We start from the raw sequence: 26,922 nt of genomic DNA on the forward strand, positions 1-26,922 counted from the left end.
AAGTTATGCTCTGTGCAAAATTCTACCAGGTGGCTTCCTCTTTCATTCCTTAGTCCAATTCCATATTCATGTACTACATTTCCTTCTCTTCCTTTTCCTATTATAAAGTTCCAGGCACCCATGACTATTAAATTTTCGTTTCCCTTCACTATCTGAATAATTTCTTTCATCTCATCATACATTTCATCCATCTCTTCGTCATCTGCGGAGCTAGGTCAAATATAAACTTGTACTGCTGTGGTAGGCATGGGCTTCATATCTATCTTGGCGACAGTAATGCATTCACTATGCTGTTTGTAGTACCTTACCCGCATTCCTATTTTCCTATTCATTATTAAACCTACTCCTCCATTACCCCTATTTGATTTTGTATTTGTAACCCTGTATTCACCTGACCAGAAGTCTTGTTCCTCCTGCCACCAAACTTCACCAATTCTCAATATATCTAACTTTAACCTATCCATTTCCCTTTTTAAATTTTCTAACCTACCTGCCCGATTAAGGGATCTGACATTCCACTCTCCGATCCGTAGAACACTAGTTTTGTTTCTCCTGATAACAATGTCCTCCTGAGTAGTCCCCGTCCGGAGATCTGAATGAGGGACTATTTTACCTCTGGAATATTTTACCCAAGAGGATGCCATCATCATTTAAACATACAGTAAAGCTACATTCCCTCAGGAAAAATTATAGCTGTAGTTTCCCCTTGCTTTCAGCCATTCGCAGTACCAGCACAGCTAGGCCGTTTTGGTTAGTGTTACAAGGCCAGATCAGTCAATCATCCAGACTGTTGCCCCTGCAACTACTGAAAAGGCTGCTGCCCCTTTTCAGGAACCACATGTTTGTCTGGCCTCTCAACAGATACCCCTGCATTGTGGTTGCACCTACAGTACGGCTATCTGTATCGCTGAGGCGTGCAAGCCTCCCCACCAACAGCAAGGTCCATGGTTCATGCCAAATAAAATTAGAAATTCAATGAAAGTTCATGCAAATATGCATGTCTTTTCATTATATTACCTTCTAAATGTAATATGTATGAAATAATATGGTAGTGAGAGAGAGAGAGAGAGAGAGAGAGAGAGTGGGACTTGATCCACCGATTGCAGAGCTTGAATGCTACCCAAATGACTGCCACCAGCTCATGCTCAAAGTTATAATACACTGGTCACTGACCCATAAAACTTCTCCAGTGGTTTTCTCAAAATCGACTATGTAGTGCAACCTACTACTTGCACATTCTGTTGTCCTAATGCATTACAAGTGATATCAAACAATCAATGCCATTGTCAAAAACAGATGATGCGCACACACACACACACACACACACACACACACACACACACACACACACACAGTCTCTGGCAACTGAAGCCACACTCTGGCTTCAGTATCCTCAGGATAGCAAACAATTCTGCATAATAAACTGAAAACTGCTCTGGGAGCCACCTATCCCAAGAACAATGTTAGAGAAGATGATGGAGCAGCCAGTAAAATCCCACTGCTGAGATCCATCCATGTAGGCACAAATAAAATCCTGGTGTCTACTTAAAACTTAATTACCTTTAATTTTAATCTTATAATCTGAGGGTAGAATTCTTCCCATGTGCAGTCTATTTAAACATTGCCTTGGGCCTCTTTTGTAACTAGAGGGACCCCCTCCTCCACCATATCTTTGGACCTCAATACCCTCCACTTATAGCTCTCCTTCGCATGAATGCCAGACTGTCACATTGTCTGTAGATGGTTACAGAACAACTGTTCCAGAGGCAGCTGTGCAACAGAGGTGGATGCTGGTGATTTAGGAATGGACAGAGCCCTGTACGTTTGGCATACCATGAGAAGAAGATGTCAAATAGACAGTGGGGGCTGACCAGCAATAGCATGAAAGTTAGAAGCTGGAGTTGTGTTATAAGCCCCTGTTGACAGCTTAATAGCTACATGGTGGACTGTGGTACAAAAGCCTTGCCGATCCAAAAACTTGGCACCATATTTGAGCTGGGGCTGCACAAAAGCTTTACAGATTTGGAACAGACGTGACGTGTTGGCTCCCCGAGACCTACAGCTAAAGCATTTAGGTATATTCAAAGCCACAAGACATCTTATCTTCAGTTCTTTATGGTGTGGCAGCCACATTAGCCCCTCATCACAAGTAAGACCCAGATATTTCTTATTTTCCTTGATAACAGTACCCGCAATTTTAAAACATGAGTTAAAAGAAGATGAGCAGCAACTAAAATCAACACACACAGCTTTCTGCAAAGAGAATTTAAAACCTGTGGTGTTTTGCCAGCCATGTGATCATCAATGCAGTTGTTGAATAGTCATTACAAGGTTGGAGGATGCAAAGAAAGTGGAGAAGTCTCCCAAAAAGGAAGTTGTATGGGCTGCTGTACTGTGGATGTAACACTGTTGATCGCAATGGCAAATCTAGTCACACGTAAAACACTCCCTTGAGGAATGCCATTCTCCTGCTTAAAATGGTGGGAAAGGATGTTTCTGGCCCCATACTGAAAATACCTTTCTCACAGTAAGAACTGTTTTAATGTGGGGAGATATCAACAAAACCCCATTCATAGAGCTGAAACAAAATATTTTGCTACCAGATAGTATTGTAGACCTTTTCCAAATTGAAGAATACACTGACAAGGTGGTCCTTGTTTAGGGGAGTATTGAATCACTGCTTCAAGCACAGTCAATCTACTGAGTGGGGTGTGATATCTACTGAAGCTGCACTGGGAGCGACCTAGTTTCAAGAACCCACACTAGGTGCCAGTCAACCAACCCTTCCAGTGCCTTTTTGACATGGCTTATGATGTAGTGATAGCTACCAGAGTTAGTCCGATCCTTCCCCGGTTTTAAAATCGGGCTGAAAACAGATTCTTTCCACCAGCTGGGAAAGTCTCCCATCGTCCAAATTATGTTAAAGAGCTGAAGAAGAAACTCCTCCCACTGTGGGTTAAACTGTTTCAAAGTGCTGTCCTTTGTCTGGTCATGAACAGGTGCACTGAAACTAGCTATTGACAGTGCAGAATCCAACTCTCAAAAAAAGGAAGACTGACAGTATTCCTCCATAATGGTAGAGGAGAAATCAAACCCAACCCTCTCGTGTGTCTCCCAAAAATGGTGGAAAGCTCGCTTCTGGCTAGAGTTCAGCATATCATCTTATAAGATTCAGCCGTTCTCTGAGCAACGTGTCTCGGTGATGTTAGCAGGTTACCTGCGCTCATACAGCTGCTGTTGGTGGTCATCAGTTCCACCTGGAAATCCTCCTTGTGGCTTCCCATATTTTGCTTGCAGGTATGGATGTATTGATGGAGTTTAGGAACTCTTGCCAAGACCTCTGCTTTCCACCCTGAATTATTCTCTTCACCCTCACCACCACTGTGCAAAATGTTGCAAGACTCACATCTGTAGGGCACTTTATGAATCTTCGCATAGCTGCCCTACTATCCCTATTTGCAAAACAACGTGCATCATCCCACCGAAGGCCAAGGCTGCCTCCTAGGACTCCCTGATTACCTCGGCACGGACGCACCGGCAGCTTGGTGAATCACAGCGATGTTGTGATCCACTCAGCTCTGCTCACTTTCACATTGCTCAGCTAACCGCCTGTAAAGTATCAAGTTAGTCTTGCTGAACTACCATCTCAGCACTTCTTTTCACAATCTACTCCATCAGACAGATAGGTGCAGATTGCATAGGGCTCACTGTTGTGAAGGTCATCATCCACTCCCCATTGTGGAGAGCCTGCAAGGGCCAGTCAGCAGCAGGAAAGGTCTATCTATGACTGTAGATGCTCCTGTAGTGGAGCTGAAATGTGTATTTTCACTTTGTGTGAGGTTCTCAAGTATCTGACATCTGAGACATGTAGCATTGCATCCCCATAGTGCACTGTGTGCATTAGAGTCTCCTAAAAGGAGAAAGGGACGAGGCAATTCTGATAAGTTGAGTGGGAATCTTCCTTTTAGTGGGCTCATAGGATGGTAGGTACACAGAACACACATTAATATTAACATAGCCCATTATCTTAACACTTGTGTGGTTTGGTTAAGGGCACAGGTAAGGAGAGGAAAATGTCCTTGATGAACACTGTTATCCCACCTTTCGCCCCGTCGCCAGTAAGGTCATCTTTCCCGTGTAGGCGGCAGCTTCAGCTTCAAAGCATGTCTGCAACTCTGTTTCAAATGAGTCTCTTGGAGACATAGGCAGATGGGTTTGCCCTGTATGAGGAGTCTCAATTCCTCTAGATGTGTCATGTTCATAGTGCAACTGGAGTATGGGAGCCATTTCAGTGGTGAGGTTTTGATTTACCCTTACCAGGATAGTGAGGCACTGGTAGAGCAAGGGGGAGGGGGGGGGGGTGGAGGGACTGCCAGGGTCTGATGATGACACTTCAATCCGTGATTATGTCCTCCTCGTATATCAGCAGTGCCATAATGACATCTGCTGACACCTGGGAGAGTTCTATACCCAAACGTCATGACTATTGAAACTTCCTGGCAGATTAAAACTGTGTGCCAGACTAAGACTTGAACTTGGGACTGTTGCCTCCTCTGTGCAAGTGCTCTACCGACAGAGCTACCCAAGCACAACTCACGACCCATCCTCACAGCTTTAATTCTGCCAATACCTCATCTCCTATGTTCTGAACTTCACAGATTTTCACTCTGCAGGGGAGTGCGTGCTGATATGAAACTTCATGGTAGATTAAAACTGTGTGCTGGACCAAAACCTGAACTCAGGACCTGGTCTCAGTCCAGCACACAGTTTTAATCAGCAAAGAAGTTTCATATCAGTGCACACTCTGCTGCAGAGTGAAAATTTCATTCTGTCATGACTCTTTTCCTGTCCTTTTTCCCTTTGCGGCTATTGGGGAAAGGGGAAGATGAGAGGGACTCTGCTGTTGTGGTGCCTTCTCCATGCTCACTGTGAAGGTTTTGCCTTTCTCTTATTTCATAACTGTCTGGATCACTATATCTTCACACTCTTTGCCTGTCTGTTGAAGGACTATTCGAAGCATCTGCCTTGATTACCCACACTCAGAAACTCATAGTTGCAACAGTTTACTGACCACCACCTTCTGGTGAGGAGATATTCACAGAAACACTCTCTGAATTAATCTTATGGACTACCAAATATAATCAGTATAAAACATTTATCACAGGAGACATTAATATAGATGTAAGAGTAAAGAGAAAAACTGTGGTATACATCCTAAATATCTTAAGATCAATGAATTACTACTGCTTAAATGAAAGACCGACCAGTCTGGAGGCATGCCTTAACAATATAATTAGCAATGTGTGTAGGAATCAAGTAGAATGGGATACCATCAAATCTGGACTATCTGACCATGATGGCATATGGCTCAAAATTGGAAATCTGACACTTGATGATACCAGGATGCTAACTACATATAGAGCTCTCAAGGAAGAGAACATTGAAGTAATGAGAAATGAACTGAGTAGAATAGAATGGGCTAGAATACTAACCATTGACAAAGATACAAATGAAAGCTTTTCTGCATTCATATCCAATATAAAAAATACATTAGACAGTAAATGCCCTCTTATTACTAAGAGATGTAACCATAGCAATATGCATAAACCACAACAGACAAAAAAGTGGTACACCCTGCACTTCAATAAAATTATAATCCTTCTACTCATGCTGAAGGACAAAATTGAAGGCAATCAAGAAAACAAGAATAGATATATAAAATTAATAAAAATACACTAATCTGAAAAAAAGAAAGCAAATGAGGAGTATATTTTAAATTCTAAAAGCAAATGTAAAGCTGCCACGAACATAGTTAAAAGTGAGATAAACATGGGGAAAGAAGATATCAGTAACCCAGTTAATTGCAACACTCTCAACAGACACTTCATAAATTCAGTAAATGCCCAGGTACCAAAAAGTGATGATTTAACTGATGCAGAAGCTTTTCTTCTGCAATCACAGAATAAAACAGATAAAAGATTTAACTGGAGTAGAATAACTGCTACAGATATAAATAACTTTGTAAACAAGTTGAACAACTCTAGAACAGAAGACTACTAAGGCTTCAGTAACTTTGTAATAAAGGCTATAATTAAGGAAATTAGAACTCCTCTACTCTACCTTGCAAATAAAATCCTTGATGATGGCATTATCCCTGATTGCCTTAAAATTTCAGTTACACTCCCCATATACAAAAAGGGTGACAGAGAAATGCCAGATAACTATAGTCCAATATCAATTGCCCCTATACTCTCCAAAATCATAGAGAGCTGCTCACGCACACAGATTTACATGTATTTTGAGAGTAATAAATTATTTAATGACAGCCAGTTTGGATTTAGAACTACTCAGTCAACCATAAAAGCTATTGAAAACCTGATACCTGAAATCCACAACGCATTTGAAAGGAAACAGACCACCTCTGAATCACTCATAGACTTAAGCAAAGCATTTGATTCAACATCACATGAGATAATTGTTTAAAAAAATTAGAATATTATGGTATTGCGGACAAATCACTTAATTTGATTAAGTCATATCTAAATAACAGGCAACAGTCAGTGTATGTGAACAATGAAAGGTCAGATTTAATAAAAATTAAGAGAGGAATTCCACAGGGCTCTATTCTTGGACCCTTCCTCTTTATTATCTGTGTTAATGACTTCTCAAACTATATAGCCAGCAAAAATGTTTTATGTGTTGATGATATGACCACAATCTCCACAGATGAGAGTATGCAAGAGGTGGTAAACAAAAATAATGAACTTTCTGAAAAATGTAGTGAGTGGTGTATTGCTAACTAGTTATGTATAAAAAAACACAAAAACAAAAGAAATTTATTTTAATCTGAAGGTACGGAAAGCCAATAATCACAGTGTCAAACTATTGGGACTAAAAATAAACCAAAGGCTCTCATGGGATGACCATATAAGCTATCTGACAGGCAAACTTGCATGCGTAATATTCCTACTGTATAAACTAAGAAATTCTGTCAGTAAAAGTTTATTGATGCTTTGCTACTATGCATTCTTTCAGTCGCAGCTACAATATGGGCTTCTGTTATGGGGTAATTCACCAGGAACAAACTGTGTATTCAAATGGCAAAACAAGCAATTAAATGTTTACAAGGATTGGGTCCAAGAGAAAGCTGTAAGGAGCACTTCAGTATATTAAACATACTGACACTCCCAAGTCTCTATATGTGTAACTGCTTGATATACGTAAAAGAAAATATAGAGCAATTTACACACAGAAAGAATTTACATTTGCACAGCACTTGAAACAACTGTATGCTTGATATATCGTATTGCAAGCTGTCACTGACACACAACAGTCACAAACACCTAAGTCTAGAGTTAAATAATAAACTGCCACAATCCATCAAAACCCTCATCCACTTTAAATTTAAGGAGGTATTAGACACATGGCTCAAAAATCAAGCATAGTACTCCATTGAGGAATATCTTGGAAGTAATTTGAAGGGAATGTATAAGCAATGAAATAATGTAACTATCATTAATTAAATGTGTAAACCCAAAGAATTAATTCTTGAATGTAAACTGTATAATGACTATTGCTGAAATTGTCTGATTAGTAAGAAGTTTATGTATTTATATGTATTTATGTATATGTAAAACGATGATTTGAGTAAAATGTACAAATACTAAAAAAATGTATGTGTATGTATGCATAATGTATAATGTAAAAATTAGTACCAACTATACTTATATGAAATATGTAAAATGTATTTGGATGAAGCCAATGCGTGGTAAACATGCTGAACAGCTAATAAACAAACATATGAAACATATGGCATGTACAGTTGCAAGAACAGGTGCTGGTGGCAGATAATGGTTCACTGGACATTTTCTGCATCTAAGTGTCAGCCTTGGGGATAGATGTCTTCACCAAGGAAGCAAAAGAAATGGCAAAGACAGGGGGTTTCATCACCTTAAATTCTTTTTTTGGCTTCTTCTGCACAGGGGATCTGCTGTGTTACTTTTATTTCCTGAATTTTGCTTCCCTGTGAAAAAATTGGACAAACTTGGCTCCGGACTAGATGTCTCCCAGGGCACTTCATGCATATTGCTGGAGATGAATCGTCAGTGCCAGATTCTTGGGATGGCTTTCCAGATTACCAACAAGTGGGCTTCACCACTGCAACCCAGCACTGTGTGTGTGGCCACACAGGTGGAATTTGAGGCAACTCACAGTATTCAATATAAAGGACTCTATGACTGAGGAACCCTGCCATGAGTTGTTCAGGTAGTGATGGAGAAGTGGAGATCATAATGAAATATTCAGCCTTCTCGATCTCTACATTATTCCTTCGCATCCTTTGTTTCACATCGACTATCCCCTGTGATAACCATTCTCATTTCAGTTCTGCGATGTCTGTCCATGTTATGTCATGTCGTGTGACCACACCCTTGCTCGAGTTAAGTGAGTTGCACATCTCAACATCTAGGTTAAAAGCCAACCAATTTTTGAACTTCCTAAGAAGTTCCATTGGCTTTGACTGACTTAGACCAGTTAGTTTAGCCAACAAGGAATCATTCTGCAGTCGTGAAACAGAGTTTTAGGTACTAGCAAGTCCTTCTAATGCATTATGAATACAGAAAGAAACACTTTTTCAAACATACTTTCCTTTTTCTTGATGACTAGAAAAACATTCTGATTCATTACTCCTTGAGACCTGTTACCAAAGACTGATTGTCAGGAGGACTAGCCTCCCTCATTCATTTAGGTGAGTGCATGTGAGCAGTGCATTGGGAGCAGCGTTATTGATTTGATTTGCCACGGTGGTTCCATGAGTACCTAGGACACATACATCGAGCCAGACAGAGCATGAATAATCCTTTAAAACTCTGGCGTGGCAGGTGCCCCAGAAGTTGTCTACTAACAACTGTTTCACCTCAATAGCCGTACCTCTAATCAGCACACCTTGAGAATAAGTTTTTTTTTAGTACAAGTTTGCACCATCCTCACAATCTAGACAGTTATGCCGAGATCCCCATTCCGTGTGGCATACAACGATCCACCATTGCACACTGCGCAGCACGATGTTCGCTGAAGCGTGTCTGGAGGGTACAGTTACAGAAAATTAGTGATACTTATCGGTCTACAGCTCTGGAAATCTGTGGTTGCCAAGTCCACACCCAACAAACAACAAATGCTGAGCTCGCTGAGGTGCTTGCCTTTTAGCAGGACCCAGGGGGACGTGTGGCTTATCGAATGCTGTGAATGCACGAGCAGTACCCCCAAAAGACCCACATTCAAGACGTGTCCCATATATCCTCCTCCTACTTCCTACCTTCAGTGCTTTCACAGACTTCTGCTACCTCATCAAAGGTGGGTACTCCTGTGACAGTCAAATGGTCTGCCAACTTAGTTGCAACTACTATGTAGCATTCTACAGAGGCACGATCACCAACAATCTGCCTGTCTACGTGAATGGCCACCATCGTATTGCAGCCGAACGACAGCTGGACCTCCTAGTTTCTGACCATACTTCTCAACGTGATGTTACTTCATGGCCTAGAAAATTTGGATTCTTCCTACCAACATCACCATTTCTGAACTAAGTACATAGGAATTCTGTGCAACATATCCTTCATTCCCACAACCCACTACAGCAATCTCTGCTAGTTCCTGCCCTTCCTTTTCTCGATTCACTTTGCTGCTACCACCCAGATGTGCCCCCAGCACACTTGCACAGTTCTTCCCTGTTCTCTGCATCTCTCATCTCCCCTTGTGCCCCCTCCCCCTCTCCTCCCACTTCAGCGTCCCAATGCTGCACGTAGCAGCCCACCGTCTTGTCTCCACTACGTTCCTGCGTACTCTGACAGCCATCTTGTGCCCCTGCTGCCCGGCTATCCCTCCTCCCCTGTCCCTCACCACCATGCCACACGTGGACCCCGACAACCCACCCCAGCAGAGACTGCCGCTCACCACAAGTCACTATTGTATCTCAGGACTCGAGAGACATTATTGGCCATGTATGTGTGTGAGTTCTGTATGTATGAGTATGTGTGTGTATTTTGTCTACCTATGACAAAGGACTTAGTCCAATAGCTGATAATATTGAGTAGTCTTCTTTTAATGTGTCCATTTCCCACTCCACGCCTCCTCTGCGCAGTGAGAAGAAATCTGTCCTGCCTGATAGTGTTGTATTATAACCCAGATATTTATTTGTTTAATAAACGAGTCTCCTATTTTTAAAACTATAAGAGAGGTGTGTGTGGTTATTTAAAAGTCCTGCAAGGCAACAACATAATTTTAAGTGGGCCTGATCTAAATGAGAGTTAGTTTTTAGAATCCTTATAGTTCACCTTATCACTGATGCTGCAATATTATGAAAAGGAAAGTTGCTACTCCCAATACAGTGGAGATGCTGAGTCTGCACTGGTAGGAAGCTCAGTGGGTGGAAGTGAGGAATAATAGGCTGTGTTCTGTGAAAACTTCAGTGTCACCGTGGCTTACCTCCTTCTGACTGTGACGAGCTGAAGAAGTATCACTTACAACGCTTAGAGTGGGACATTGCCCACTTTCTCTTATGATGCAAGGAGACCCCAGTGTGTCACAGATGTGGTGTACAGATGTTGGTACAACATATTTTAATTGAATGTGTTTTATGTGATGACCTGAGGGCAGATCTGGGACCCACCAGCTCTGCCCTCTATCATAACTGATAATTAGACGAGTGTGGTTCATGTCTTAAGATTCTGTGTGGTGGCACACTTTTCCCAAAATACTGGGTGTCAGGTTTTAACGTGTCACAGAGTAGCTCGGTCACCCACTATTTCTGAGTAGTCACCCACTCACAGACATCAGTCATCTCTTTAAATATGTTCATGCTGAAAATTTAGCCTCGATTTTATCCAGTTATTCAGCTGTTTTGTCTGGTTTTTATGGTTGGTCTTTTATAAACCTAAAAATGTCAGGGTTGTGTTTTCAATACTTGTGTATGGATTCAACCTGGTTTCAATATTTATTTTAATTTTTTGATAGATTTTTCACTAACTTCATCTTTATTTATATCAAGTGAGGGCTCTGGCGAACTCACCATTTAGTGCTCTAACCCACTAAATGTTGTCGTAGTGTAGATCTTTTGCAGCAATGTGATTCGAGAGGCAAGGGGTTTGGAGCAGGGGTGGAATGTGGAAGGATGAGGATATTATGTAGGTTGGCTGGGCAGAGGAATAATCTTGCAGAGGGTTGTGGAGGATAGTGTAGACTATTAGTCATTTCTGAACATAACAAAAGTTAGTTGAAACCCTAGTGGAGAATGTGATTTGCTTCATTCCTGAGCGGTACCAGATCATGAGGGGGGGGGGGGGGGGGGGGTCATTCTGTTGTGGCCAGTCAGTTGCTACATGGGAAATCGTAGGTGACTGGGAGGACAGAGAACACAAGATCTGTTCGTAGACAAGGTGAGGAGGGTAATTTCAGTCTGCAAAGGTCTCAGGCCATTGGCATATTTGGAGAGGTACTTAGCGACTGCAGGTGGCTAGACTTTATGGAAGGGACTTCTTGATGTGAAACGGGTGTCAGTTGGATGTATTGTTGATGGTTGCTAGGTTTGACGTCAGATGGAGGTACTGATATGTACATCTCTGAGATTAGATGAAGGTCAACATTGGGGAAGGTTGCTTGCTGGGCTGAGGAAGACCAGGTTAAGTGAATGTGTGGAAAGGTTTTAAGGTTCTGGAGGAACGTGGTAAGGGAGTCCTCAGTCGAGATCATAAATACGGACCAGGTAAGGGGTCTGGGAGTGAGTGAGTCCTCTGGAAGGCCAACAAACAGGTAGGCACAGGATGATGCCTTACTGGCGCCCATGACTGTATTGCAGATTTATTTTTTAGGTGACGTGTTCTCAAAGAAGAATTATTTATAGACGAGGATATATTTGGTCACGGTGACTAAAAAGTTTCCAGGTTTGGTGTCAATCAGATGGTGGGAAAACTTGTGTTCAGTGGTGGCAAGGCTGAGGGCATTGGAGGTGTTAGTGTGGCATCTATAGATATGAGCTGAGTGATGGATGGTATAGCAACAGGAGCTGTGGGAACACTGCCAGAAATGTATCCTTTTTCTCATAACCACATGGCCTCACTCTTTACTTGTCCCTGTCCTCCACCTGCTACCACTCCGGCCTCATACTCATGCTTCCTAACTGTCTACCACAACTGCATAGTCCTCTTCTCTTTTACCCTAACAGCACAACCTCCTGATGCTCCACCGTGCAGCCCACATTCTGACCCCAACATGTACCTGCACACTCCCACTGGCATCTTCACCCACCCCTACACTCCTCTCCTTCCCCCACTCCTCCTCCACCTCAACCCGCGACCCATTCCCGCTCCTGACCGCAGTTGCAGTCACAGTCAGGCCTTAATGCCAGTGGGATTGCTAGAGAGAGAGAGAGAGAGAGAGAGAGAGAGAGAGTTGTCTACATATGAGAAAGGATTTAGCCCAACAGCTGATAATGTCAACCAGTCTTCTTTCAATGTAACAGCCTGCCACTCAGTACCTCCTGTATGTGGTGAGTAGCAACCTCCCCTATTTCATATTGTTGTTAGACTAATATATTAAATATTGTAACTTTATATATCCTTATGTATTACCAGTCCTGAGAAAGCCTTAATGTAGTTTCTTCCCAGAGAAAGAATTTTTAAATTTTTCAGTGTGCTCACACCTGCAATCTTCTCTATCATGTTTGTAGACAGTGAAAGTTTCCTGGAACAAATTGGAGCACTAGTTTTTTTTTTTTTTTCATTTTATTTACACATCAAGTTCCATAAGACCAAGGTCATGGAACGTGTCAGTACATGAAATTACAACACTTAAGTAATAACTGATAAAAGTAAAATACAGGGTGGAGCAGAGAAATGGGAAATTTCGAAATAACGTCATTTCCATGAATCAATTCATAAAACTAGTAATTTATTAACGAAAGTGAATGTATTCAGTATGCCATTATTCAGTATGTCTTTACAATCAAAATGTCCAAAAGTGTCTACTTTTTAAAGATGACATCGGAAAGATGTGCTCCCATTCGGCGTTTACACTCTTAACAGCCTGTTATGAAAACTCTGGAGTGCGCGGTGTAGCGAATCTTGGGGAATGGCAGTGATTTCGTTTTCAGTGTTCTCCTTCAGTTCATGGATTGTTGCAGGACATGTACGGTACACCTTGCCTTTAAGATATCCCCACAGGAAGAAGTTGCACACACTAAGATCAGGGGATCTCGCAGGCCATGCAATATCACCGTTATGTGAAATAATGCGTCTTCCAAACAACTGACGAACTGCTGCCATCGATTGTCGAGCAGTGTGTGATATGGCTCCATCCTGCTGAAACCACATGTTTTCGACCTTAAGATTAAGCTTGTACAGTCTCGGTGTAAAGAATGTTTGAAGCATTTCAACATATCGAGCGGATGTTACTGTCACTGCACTACCATCCTCACGTTCAAAAAAATAAGGGCCGATAACACCATGATATGATACAGCACACCATATTGTGACCTTGGCGCTATGTAGTGGTCGCTGGTGAAACTCACAAGGATTGTCCTGTACCCAATAACGAAAATTCTGTTTGTTCGCGAATCCGCTCAGGTGGAAATGGGCTTCATCTGATATCCATAAGCTACCAAGGAAATTCACGTCCTCGTTGATTTTAGCCAATATCTGGCTACTAAACTCCATACGTGACGCTGGGTCTCGTTCATGTAAGTGTTGCACAATCTGCAACTTATAGGGATGGAAGTCTAATTCGTGCAGTATTCTTTGTAAACTTCGTCACTTAATCCCTAGCGAAGATGCATGCTGTCAAACAGAGCGGCGAGGACTTCTCTCAATTGCAGCTCTAGCAGCTGCAATGTTCTCTGGGGTACGTACCGTTGGAGTGCCACCTGGAGGTTTCTTTTTCAAGGCATAACCTGTTTCTTCAAAATTACGCATCCACGTTGTAATCGCATGCGCAGATGGGACACGTCCATGACGTCCAAGCTGGTAATTCTGTCGAAATGTCCTCTGCGCGGCAGTCACACTATCACCATTTTTGTAAAACACTCTCACAGCTACTGCACATTCCGAACCAGTCCAATTCTCCATGATTACTAAATGGCAATGCGTTCACATCAATTGTGCAAAGTTTTGAACACCTGCCGGTGCTACAATGCTGCTAACTGTAACGTTCAAAATTTCCCATTCCCCTGCGCCACTCTGTATTTATGAACCCAAAAAAAGTAAAGCCATAAATAAATGCAATCAACAGCTCAATAAGAATCAGCTTAATTTTTCAAGGAACTCCTCAACAGAAGAGAAGGGGTGACCCATGAGGAAACTCTTCAGTTTCAATTTTAAAGCACATGGATTACTACTAAGACTTTTGAATTCGAGTGTAGCTTATTGAAAATGGATGCAGCAGTATACTACACACTTTCATGCACAAGAGTTAAGGAAGTGTAATCCAAATGCAGGTTTGATTTCTGCTGAGTATTAACTGAGTGAAAGCTGCTTATTCTTGGGAATAAGATACTATTGTTAACAAGAAATTACAGTAAGAAATACATATATTGAGAGGCCAATGTCAAAATATCCAGACTCGTGAACAGAGGTTCATGAACTTACACCACTTATTGCCCAAACCGCCCATTTCTGAGCCAAAAATATCCTTTTAGAATGGGAAGAGTTACCCTCAAAATATAATACCATACGACATAAGCAAATGAAAATAAGCAAAGCAGACTAATTTTTGTGTTGAACGATCACTCACTTTAGATATCATTCAAATAGTAAAAATGGCAGCATTAAGTCTTTGAACAATATCCTGAATGTGGGCTTTCCATGAAAGCTTACCATGTATCTGAACACCTAGAAATTTGAACTGTTCAGTTTCACTAATTATATGCCCATTCTGTGAAATTAAAATGTCAGGTTTTGTAGAATTGTGTGTTAGAAACTTTAACAACTGAGTCCTTCTGTGATTTAGGATTAGTTTATTTTCTACAAGCCATGAACTTATGTCATGAACTGCACTATTTGAAATCAAGCCAATGCGTACAGCCATCCTTTACTACCAAGTTAGTGTCTTCAACAAACCATCCTCCAACACTGACACAGAATCACATAATTTATAAATAAAAGTTCAAATAGCTCTTATATATAAGTAGCTCCTTGTGTTTCTTTGTAGATCTCAGTACTTTTCAGTATTTTTTTCTCCTGGAGATCTTTTTACAAATCTTGACAAAACTTTTCAGATTCGGATGACAAGACTGTCCTACTATTAACCTAGTGCAAGAATAGATCCAAGTATTGAAACACAGCTTATAATGAGTTTTTCTAAGAGTATTTCGTACTTGTTTATAATCCCCTTAGGTTTCAATGGCAGACAAAAGTGGTTATTAAACTTTGGAAAGTTCAAATCCCAGTACAGAAATATTTGCAATGAAACTCATAAATGTGAAATATTTAACAACTTCAAAACTGTATCACAATTGCATAGATATGTAAACAGTAGTCGTGCTCTTATTAATAAATGTATTAATAAATGTTAAAGGTTTTGTTACAGTTAGAACTTTATTATTACACCCGCATATGAACATTTCTAAAATATAGCTGCATATTCCAAACTTCATTATTCTTCTCTGATTTATTCAAAAGACAAATCAGTATGATGTACTAAAATCGTCATCATGATCATCATTTATTGTTCCATTCTGATCCATTACACATAAGGGGTGTTCAAAAAGAAATGAGCCGGAGGCATAATTACGGAACCAGTACCTGTATGTTAGAAGTATTGACCCTGGCTGTTGAGACACTTGTCCCACTGTGACACAAGGCAATGAATGGCTGTCTCATAAAATTCCTGGGGCTGCGATGTTAACCAGTTCCACATGTACAGCTGGATGTCATCATCCACATGAGCGCAGGAAAGGTTATGCTGACATTCTTGTTTGACCAAGATGCCCCCTTCTGACTCACTTCCTGCAGCATGGCACAACAGTGAATGCCCAGCATCACTCGCAAACCTTGACCACCCTTTGCCAAGTGATCAAATCAAAATGACCAGGCAATCTCACCTGTGGGGTCATTCTGCTCCACGACAATGCAAAGCCTCATATGGTCCACACAGTCGCGGCACTTCTGCACAAATTCAAATGGGAAGTTCTCGGCCACCCTCCATACAGTCTGGACCTCTCTCCCTGTGATTACACCATTTTTGTCCCCTTAAAAAGGCTCTGAGGGACAGATGATTCACCTCGGATGACAACGTCCAGTTGTATGTGCAGAACTGCGTAACATCACAACCCCTGGAATTTTATGAGACAGCCATTCACCACCTTGGGTCACAGTGAGACAAGTGTCTCAACAACCAGGGTAAATACTTCTAACGTACAGGTACTGGTTTCTGTAATAATGCCTCGGGCTCGTTTCTTTTTGAACACACCTTATACTTAAGTAGTGAATGGAATAATTAAGTGATTAGGAAGATTTTGGCTGTAAATAGCCATCGTCAGTACTTTTTCATTATGGTGAGATGTAATGAAAATGAACTAAAAGTCTCATTTATAGCCAAAACCTAACTCTGCAAGAATAATAAAAGCTAATGGTATTGCAACTGACTACTTTGTGCCTCTCCTTCCTTATAGTCTATGGTTGCTGTGCACAGTGGTTCCTGATGGAATCAAAGTTGGTTAGTTTAGTGATTGTTTGTGACCATATGATGTTGAATAAATATTACTATACCTGTTTCTTTCTTTTCTCAGACGTTATGTCTGGTTAAAAATGGAAGGTGACGCGGACCTAGATCAAGCGTGACTTCCTTTTAAATGTGCGGTATATGTTACATTGCATTTAGGAACTTTCGGGTAATTGAACAAGTTTCAATAATTACAGATTTCTGTAGTTGTATGTATAAGTTTGGATGTAGCTGTATTGCATTGATGTACTGGTGGATATTGTGTGGTATGACTCCTGTAGTTGATAGTATAATTGGTATAATGTCAACTTTATCCTGATGCCACATGTCCTTGACTTCCTCAGCCAGTTGGATGTATTTTTCAACTTTTTCTCCTGTTTTCTTTTGTATATTTGTTGTATTGGGTATGGATATTTCGATTAGTTGTGTTAATTTCTTCTTTTTATTGGTGAGTATGATGTCAGGTTTGTTATGTGGTGTTGTTTTATCTGTTATAATGGTTCTGTTCCAATATAATTTGTATTCATCATTCTCCAGTACATTTTGTGGTGCATACTTGTATGTGGGAACATGTTGTTTTATAAGTTTATGTTGTAAGGCAAGCTGTTGATGTATTATTTTTGCTACATTGTCATGTCTTCTGGGGTATTCTGTATTTGCTAGTATTGTACATCCACTTGTGATGCGATCTACTGTTTCTATTTGTTGTTTGCAAAGTCTGCATTTATCTGTTGTGGTATTGGGATCTTTAATAATATGCTTGCTGTAATATCTGGTGTTTATTGTTTGATCCTGTATTGCAATCATGAATCCTCCCGTCTCACTGTATATATTGCCTTTTCTTAGCCATGTGTTGGATGCGTCTTGATCGATGTGTGGCTGTGTTAGATGATACGGGTGCTTGCCATGTAGTGTTTTCTTTTTCCAATTTACTTTCTTCGTATCTGTTGATGTTATGTGATCTAAAGGGTTGTAGAAGTGGTTATGAAATTGCAGTGGTGTGGCAGATGTATTTATATGAGTGATTGCTTTGTGTATTTTGCTAGTTTCTGTTCGTTCTCTAAAGAATTTTCTTAAATTGTCTACCTGTCCATAATGTAGGTTTTTTATGTCGATAAATCCCCTTCCTCCTTCCTTTCTGCTTAATGTGAATCTTTCAGTTGCTGAATGTATGTGATGTATTCTATATTTGTGGCATTGTGATCGTGTAAGTGTATTGAGTGCTTCTAGGTCTGTGTTACTCCATTTCACTGCTCCAAATGAGTAGGTCAATATTGGTATAGCATAAGTATTTATAGCTTTTGTCTTGTTTCTTGCTGTCAATTCTGTTTTCAGTATTTTTGTTAGTCTTTGTCTATAATTTTCTTTTAGTTCTTCTTTAATATTTGTATTATTCCTATTTTTTGTCTGTATCCTAGATATTTATAGGCATCTGTTTTTTCCATCGCTTCTATGCAGTCACTGTGGTTATCCAACATGTAATCTTCTTGTTTAGTGTGTTTTCCCTTGACTATGCTATTTTTCTTACATTTGTCGGTTCCAAAAGCCATATTTATATCATTGCTGAATACTTCTGTTATCTTTAGTAATTGGTTGAGTTGTTGATTTGTTGCTGCCAGTAGTTTTAGATCATCCATGTATAGCGGATGTGTGATTTTGTGTGGGTATGTTCCAGTAATATTGTATCCATAATTTGTATTATTTGGCATGTTGGATAGTGGGTTCAGAGCAAGGCAGAACCAGAAAGGACTTAATGTGTCTCCTTGGTATATTCCACGCTTAATCTGTATTGGCTGTGATGTGATATTATTTGAATTTGTTTGGATATTAAGTGTGGTTTTCCAATTTTTCATTACTATGTTTAGGAACTGTATCAATTTAGGATCTACTTTGTATATTTCCAATATTTGTAGTAACCATGAGTGGGGTACACTATCAAAAGTTTTTTGGTAATCAATGTATGCATAATGTAGCGACCTTTGTTTAGTTTTAGCTTGATATGTCACCTCTGCATCTATTATCAGTTGCTCTTTACATCCTCGTGCTCCTTTGCAACAGCCTTTTTGTTCTTCATTTATAATTTTATTCTGTGTTGTATATGTCATTAATTTCTGTGTAATGACTGAAGTTAATATTTTGTATATTGTTGGTAGGCATGTTATGGGGCGATATTTAGCTGGGTTTGCTGTGTCTGCTTGATATTTAGGTTTCAGATAAGTTATTCCATGTGTAAGTGTATCAGGGAATGTGTATGGATCTCCAATGTAACTGTTAAATAATGTATATAAAAACAAAGATGAGGTGACTTACCGAACAAAAGCGCTGGCAGGTCGATAGACACACAAACAAACACAAACATACACACAAAATTCAAGCTTTCGCAACAAACTGTTGCCTCATCAGGAAAGAGGGAAGGAGAGAGGAAGACGAAAGGAAGTGGGTTTTAAGGGAGAGGGTAAGGAGTCATTCCAATCCCGGGAGCGGAAAGACTTACCTTAGGGGGAAAAAAGGGCAGGTATACACTCGCACACACGCACATATCCATCCACACATACAGACACAAGCAGACATATTTAAAGACAAAGAGTTTGGGCAGAGATGTCAGTCGAGGCAGAAGTGTAGAGGCAAAGAAGTTGTTGAAAGACAGGTGAGGTATGAGTGGCGGCAACTTGAAATTAGCGGAGATTGAGGCCTGGCGGATGACGAGAAGAGAGGATATACTGAAGGGCAAGTTCCCATCTCCGGAGTTCGGATAGGTTGGTGTTGGTGGGAAGTATCCAGATAACCCGGACGGTGTAACACTGTGCCAAGATGTGCTGGCTGTGCACCAAGGCATGTTTAGCCACAGGGTGATCCTCATTACCAACAAACACTGTCTGCCTGTGTCCATTCATGCGAATGGACAGTTTGTTGCTGGTCATTCCCACATAGAATGCATCACAGTGTAGGCAGGTCAGTTGGTAAATCACGTGGGTGCTTTCACACGTGGCTCTGCCTCTGATCGTGTACACCTTCCGGGTTACAGGACTGGAGTAGGTGGTGGTGGGAGGGTGCATGGGACAGGTTTTGCATCGGGGGCGGTTACAAGGATAGGAGCCAGAGGGTAGGGAAGGTGGTTTGGGGATTTCATAGGGATGAACTAACAGGTTACGAAGGTTAGGTGGACGGCGGAAAGACACTCTTGGCGGAGTGGGGAGGATTTCATGAAGGATGGATCTCATTTCAGGGCAGGATTTGAGGAAATCGTATCCCTGCTGGAGAGCCACATTCAGAGTCTGGTCCAGTCCCGGAAAGTATCCTGTCACAAGTGGGGCACTTTTGTGGTTCTTCTGTGGGGGATTCTGGGTTTGAGGGGACGAGGAAGTGGCTCTGGTTATTTGCTTCTGTACCAGGTCGGGAGGGTAGTTGCGGGATGCGAAAGCTGTTTTCAGGTTGTTGGTGTAATGATTCAGGGATTCCGGACTGGAGCAGATTCGTTTGCCACGAAGACCTAGGCTGTAGGGAAGGGACCGTTTGATGTGGAATGGGTGGCAGCTGTCATAATGGAGGTACTGTTGCTTGTTGGTGGGTTTGATGTGGACGGACGTGTGAAGTTGGCCATTGGACAGGTGGAGGTCAACGTCAAGGAAAGTGGCATGGGATTTGGAGTAGGACCAGGTGAAACTGATGGAATCAAAGGAGTTGAGGTTGGAGAGGAAATTCTGGAGTTCTTCTTCACTGTGAGTCCAGATCATGAAGATGTCATCAATAAATCTGTACCAAACTTTGGGTTGGCAGACTTGGGTAACCAAGAAGGCTTCCTCTAAGCGACCCATGAATAGGTTGGCGTACGAGGGGGCCATCCTGGTGCCCATGGCTGTTCCCTTTAATTGTTGGTATGTCTGGCCCTCAAAAGTGAAGAAGTTGTGGGTCAGGATGAAGCTGGCTAAGGTGATGAGGAAAGAGGTTTTAGGTAGGGTGGCAGGTGATCGGCGTGAAAGGAAATGCTCCATCGCAGGAATGACTCCTTACCCTCTCCCTTAAAACCCACTTCCTTTCGTCTTCCTCTCTCCTTCCCTCTTTCCTGATGAGGCAACAGTTTGTTGCGAAAGCTTGAATTTTGTGTGTATGTTTGTGTTTGTTTGTGTGTCTATCGACCTGCCAGCGCTTTTGTTCGGTAAGTCACCTCATCTTTGTTTTTATATATAATTTTTCCCACGTGGAATGTTTCCTTCCATTATATTGATATCATTAATTTGAATCCAACAATTACGTTTGTTATTGTCACTGTTGCATTTCGAAATCTTTTCTGTCGTCTTATTTTCCTCTTTCTGTTTTTGCCAGTAGTTTCACTTTGTATTCACCTTCTCCTTTTTACCGTAATCTGCTATACTATTTAATCCCGCCTATATATATACTCAATAATACGTAACCCACTTCCAAACCATAACCAAAAAAATATTTTTTGTTTTTTTTTTTTGTTTTTTTTTTTTGTTTTGCCGCTTTCAGCACTACCGCCGCTATAATATCCACCGTTTCTAGTTCACAAACAGCTCCTTTCACCTTTTAAACAACCATTTCGGCCAGTTCTAATAACTTTCGCTTTATTTCCATTTCCGTTTTTCCCACATCACTGATCATTTTTAGCCGCTTCCCACGGGTTTTAACGCCATTATTTCTTCGTCAAACAATTGTTAGCCTCATTTTCATAATCTGCCACCACAATACCACTCCTTTTAATATACTACACGCAGTTTTTTCGAAATTTTCCCGAATTTCTCCGTCCTTTAACGTGTTTTGGCGGCAACACAACCACCTAACCTTTATGCACATCGTTGTCTACCAACCCAAGTCCAACATAGCCCAGCTGTAACCAACACCTTTTCGCCTTTTTTCATTCCAGATCTCCAGTTTCTTTCCGGTTCACCTTTATCTCTCCCCATATATTTTTATTTTCATTTTCATTTCACCTCATGTTACACTTTCCACCTTCTAATACCATGTCACCCTCACAACACCCCCACAATGACCCCGTTAAGTTTTATTTACATTCCCTCCGCAAACATGCCTTTGCCCTAGCCAGATTACGCTCGCATATTTTATTTTCTCAGGCTTGTCTGACATTTGGCATTACCCCCAAAGGCCTCACACTCAAAGTTCCCATCTCTGGCTGCAACCCTTCCTTCCATCAGTCCCTATACCAGTTCCAAACTGAACAATCCATTGCCCTCACCCACCTAATCCTTCACCTACACATCAACTCAGCCAATGAACACACCCGTCAACTCCTATCCTTAATAAAAGTCCTTAATCTTTCCTCTCCCACATCCACACCGGCTGTTCAGAGCATCCTCCTACAGGCCAACCGTAAATTAGAACAGCATGCCACCCTCCACCTCAAAAAACTATCCAATCTCCTGGTTTCCCACCTCCGGAAAGGCAACTCACTCACCCTTCACAACCTTTCCAGCAAACCTCAACCTCCTCTCATTGCACACAAACCCAGTCTCTCCCATCTACTCAATCTCCCACTTCCAGCTCCACTCCCTCCAAAACCTCAAAATTCCGATCAACACAATCTGGAACCACAACACCCTAATTCAGTAGTTAACCTTTCCTCCAAACCTCTCTCCCAATCCGAAACCTCTGTCCTATCCAAAGGCCTCACCTTCAGCCCCACTCCCAGATTCAACCAAACAGCCCTCGTCAAAGATTTACTGTCCTACACTCGTACTCTCTGCTGGAAGTATCACTTTGCCACGAAGAAAAATGATCCTAATCCTACTCCTAATGATCCGACTCCTCTAGACACCATCCAAATTGAACCCTGCCTGGAACAGTTCCGTCCTCCGTCACAGCGGGACCCACCTCCTCTTCCTCAAAATCACCCTCTCCAAACCTTCCAGGAATTTCTGACTTCCAGCCTTGCATCTCAATCCTTCTTAAAAAACCTTAATCCTACACCCAACATCACCACTGCTGAAGCCCAGGCTATCCGTGATCTGAAGGCTGACCGATCCATCGTCATTCTTCCGGCGGACAAGGGTTCCACGACCGTGGTACTTGATCGTCGGGAGTATGTGGCTGAGGGACTGTGTCAGCTTTCAGACAACACCACATACAAAGTTTGCCAAGGTAACCCCATTCCCGATGTCCAGGCGGAGCTTCAAGGAATCCTCAGAACCTTAGGCCCCCTGCAAAACCTTTCACCTGACTCCATCAACCTCCTGACCCCACCGACACCCCGCACCCCTACCTTCTACCTTCTTCCTAAAATCCACAAACCCAATCATCCCGGCCGCCCCATTGTAGCTGGTTACCAAGCCCCCACAGAACGTATCTCTGCCTACGTAGATCAACACCTTCAACCCATTACATGCAGTCTCCCATCCTTCATCAAGGACACCAACCACTTCCTTGAACGCCTGGAATCCTTACCCAATCTGTTACCCCCGGAAACCATCCTTGTAACCATTGATGCCACGTCCTTATACACAAATATTCCGCACGTCCAGGGCCTCGCTGCGATGGAGCATTTCCTTTCACGCCGATCACCTGCCACCCTACCTAAAACCTCTTTCCTCATCACCTTAGCCAGCTTCATCCTGACCCACAACTTCTTCACTTTTGAGGGCCAGACATACCAACAATTAAAGGGAACAGCCATGGGCACCAGGATGGCCCCCTCGTACGCCAACCTATTCATGGGTCGCTTAGAGGAAGCCTTCTTGGTTACCCAAGTCTGCCAACCCAAAGTTTGGTACAGATTTATTGATGACATCTTCATGATCTGGACTCACAGTGAAGAAGAACTCCAGAATTTCCTCTCCAACCTCAACTCCTTTGATTCCATCAGTTTCACCTGGTCCTACTCCAAATCCCATGCCACTTTCCTTGACGTTGACCTCCACCTGTCCAATGGCCAACTTCACACGTCCGTCCACATCAAACCCACCAACAAGCAACAGTACCTCCATTATGACAGCTGCCACCCATTCCACATCAAACGGTCCCTTCCCTACAGCCTAGGTCTTCGTGGCAAACGAATCTGCTCCAGTCCGGAATCCCTGAATCATTACACCAACAACCTGAAAACAGCTTTCGCATCCCGCAACTACCCTCCCGACCTAGTACAGAAGCAAATAACCAGAGCCACTTCCTCGTCCCCTCAAACCCAGAATCCCCCACAGAAGAACCACAAAAGTGCCCCACTTGTGACAGGATACTTTCCGGGACTGGACCAGACTCTGAATGTGGCTCTCCAGCAGGGATACGATTTCCTCAAATCCTGCCCTGAAATGAGATCCATCCTTCATGAAATCCTCCCCACTCCGCCAAGAGTGTCTTTCCGCCGTCCACCTAACCTTCGTAACCTGTTAGTTCATCCCTATGAAATCCCCAAACCACCTTCCCTACCCTCTGGCTCCTATCCTTGTAACCGCCCCCGATGCAAAACCTGTCCCATGCACCCTCCCACCACCACCTACTCCAGTCCTGTAACCCGGAAGGTGTACACGATCAGAGGCAGAGCCACGTGTGAAAGCACCCACGTGATTTACCAACTGACCTGCCTACACTGTGATGCATTCTATGTGGGAATGACCAGCAACAAACTGTCCATTCGCATGAATGGACACAGGCAGACAGTGTTTGTTGGTAATGAGGATCACCCTGTGGCTAAACATGCCTTGGTGCACAGCCAGCACATCTTGGCACAGTGTTACACCGTCCGGGTTATCTGGATACTTCCCACCAACACCAACCTATCCGAACTCCGGAGATGGGAACTTGCCCTTCAGTATATCCTCTCTTCTCGTCATCCGCCAGGCCCCAATCTCCGCTAATTTCAAGTTGCCGCCACTCATACCTCACCTGTCTTTCAACAACTTCTTTGCCTCTACACTTCTGCCTCGACTGACATCTCTGCCCAAACTCTTTGTCTTTAAATATGTCTGCTTGTGTCTGTATGTGTGGATGGATATGTGCGTGTGTGCGAGTGTATACCTGCCCTTTTTTCCCCCTAAGGTAAGTCTTTCCGCTCCCGGGATTGGAATGACTCCTTACCCTCTCCCTTAAAACCCACTTCCTTTCGTCTTCCTCTCTCCTTCCCTCTTTCCTGATGAGGCAACAGTTTGTTGCGAAAGCTTGAATTTTGTGTGTATGTTTGTGTTTGTTTGTGTGTCTATCGACCTGCCAGCGCTTTTGTTCGGTAAGTCACCTCATCTTTGTTTTTATATATAATTTTTCCCACGTGGAATGTTTCCTTCCATTATATTGTTAAATAATGTAGTTAGATGTGAATGTGTTGAGGTGAATTTCTTTAGCCAGAAATTTGCTATTTTATCTTTTCCAGGGGCTTTCCAATTGTGAGTAGAATTAATTGCTTGGGTGACTTCATGTTGCAAAATTATCACTTCAGGCATTTGTGGTATCATCTTGTACGTATCTGTTTCTGCTTGTATCCACCGTGCATGCCTGTTATGTTGTACCGGGTTTGACCGTATGTTGGTCCAGAAGTGTTCCATGTCTGTTATGTTTGGTGGATTGTCTATTTTAATACGTGTGTTGTCTATTGTCTGGTAAAATTTCTTTTGGTTTGTGTTGAATGTTTGGTTTTGTTTCCTTCTATTTTCACTCTTTTTTTGTATCTTCTGAGTTGTTTGGCCAATGCTTGTAATTTCTGTTTCTTTTCATCTAATTGCTCTATCACTTCTTGTTGTGAGATTTTACCTAACATTTTTCGTTTTTTTTCTGGCATTTCATTTCTTATAAATTGTGTTAGGTGTCCGATGGCTTTTCTCAGTTTTTCTATTCTGATCTGTAGCCTGTGTTGCCATGCTGGTTTTGTGGGTTTCTTCTGTGTGTTGGTTGGTTCTGATCTCTGCCTAGTGTGTATATTTAGTGTAGTGAGTGCTCCTATATAAACCAGTAGTTGTAACTCTTCCATAGTTGTGTTTTCATTTATTTTGTTGTGTATGATTGTGGTGATAGTTTTTATTGTTGTTTCGACTTGTGGGTTATTTGGCGGTCTATGCAAGAATGGTCTAATGTCTGTATTTGTGTCTTTGTATTCTATATATGTCAGCTGAAATTTTTCTTCTATATGTAACATGTGTGTCACTTTGTGTTCTATTTGTGCTTGTTCTGGTGGCTGCCTTAAGATTTCGTTTTCCTCTGATTGTTTAATTGATGCGTGTTGTCCTTTCTTTGTTTGCTCTGGGATGTTTGAGTCCAATACTGTATTTTCTTCTTCTTCTGATTGCACATTATTTTGTTCTAGTATTTGTTGTACTTGTTGTTTGATGTTTTCTAATTCTGACTGGGGTATCCTGTTATTTTTGATTATTACACGGATCTGATCAGCTAGTCGTTGGTCTGTTAAAAATTTTAATTCTGGGTATCTGGTAATAAATGTTGTGTATACTTGTGATCTGTATCCAGTTGTGTTGGTTCCTAGGTTTGTTGCTTGGTAATAACAGAACATGAGGTGTCAATTAACTTCATCTGACCATCTCATCCTCTGTCTTTGTTTTCCTTCTAGGGTGGTTGCAGGAAGCATATCCTGTAAAACACCTCTATTTGGATTTAAATCATTTTCCAGTTGGCTAGCAGTGTTGTTACCATTGTGGGTGGGCATAGGGTTCAGGCGTCGTCCCCGACCATGACGGCGCTTGTCCGAGGCTTCTTTAGTTCTGTCCTGAACCAACTAATCACACTAAAAGGGGGGTTAGCCCTATTAGGGTTTGTTCTTTTCGTCGCCTTTTACGACTGGCAGAACATACCGGAGGCCTGTTCTTTTCCCGGGCCTCCACGGGAACTATTACTGTTATTATTATTACTACTACTATTACTACTGCTACTACTACTACTACTATTACTATTAGTGGGGGTAGTAACATGAAAAACAAAACACAGTCTACTATGTCCATGCTATGGGCCTCGCGTTCAGTCAGTTTTAACATACTTCTAAAGTAAATGTTCCTTTTTATACATTATTTAAGCAGCACGGAAGGCATACAAGTTTTTCTTCCTGACAAATTGAAACAAACACAATAGTTCCATGTGAGATGCTACACTGTTTCAGTGTCAGTTCTTCACCCAGTGAATGGCTGTTAACAGGCAATCTACCTCTTACAGTACTAGCTGTAACAGAAACGTAGTATTGCACAAATTAATATCACTAACTAGAAAGAATCCTTCAGATCTTCCAAACTTTGAATAAGTTGCAAGGATAGT

At 41.8% G+C, this 26,922-nt stretch overlaps 1 protein-coding gene across 1 annotated transcript in view; it reads right to left on the minus strand.

Annotated features, from left to right (window-relative positions):
* The window catches only part of LOC124621739 (dynein axonemal light chain 1-like), a 162,304-nt gene that overhangs the window by 69,882 nt on the left and 65,500 nt on the right, over positions 1 to 26,922 (minus strand). The window contains exon 3 of the mRNA XM_047147164.1: positions 12,624 to 12,735. Coding sequence (XP_047003120.1) covers positions 12,624 to 12,735 — 112 coding nt within the window. The remainder of the gene's footprint in view (positions 1 to 12,623; positions 12,736 to 26,922) is intronic.

This window comes from Schistocerca americana, chromosome 1 (assembly GCF_021461395.2).
Source record: "Schistocerca americana isolate TAMUIC-IGC-003095 chromosome 1, iqSchAmer2.1, whole genome shotgun sequence".
Lineage (NCBI taxonomy): Eukaryota > Metazoa > Arthropoda > Insecta > Orthoptera > Acrididae > Schistocerca > Schistocerca americana.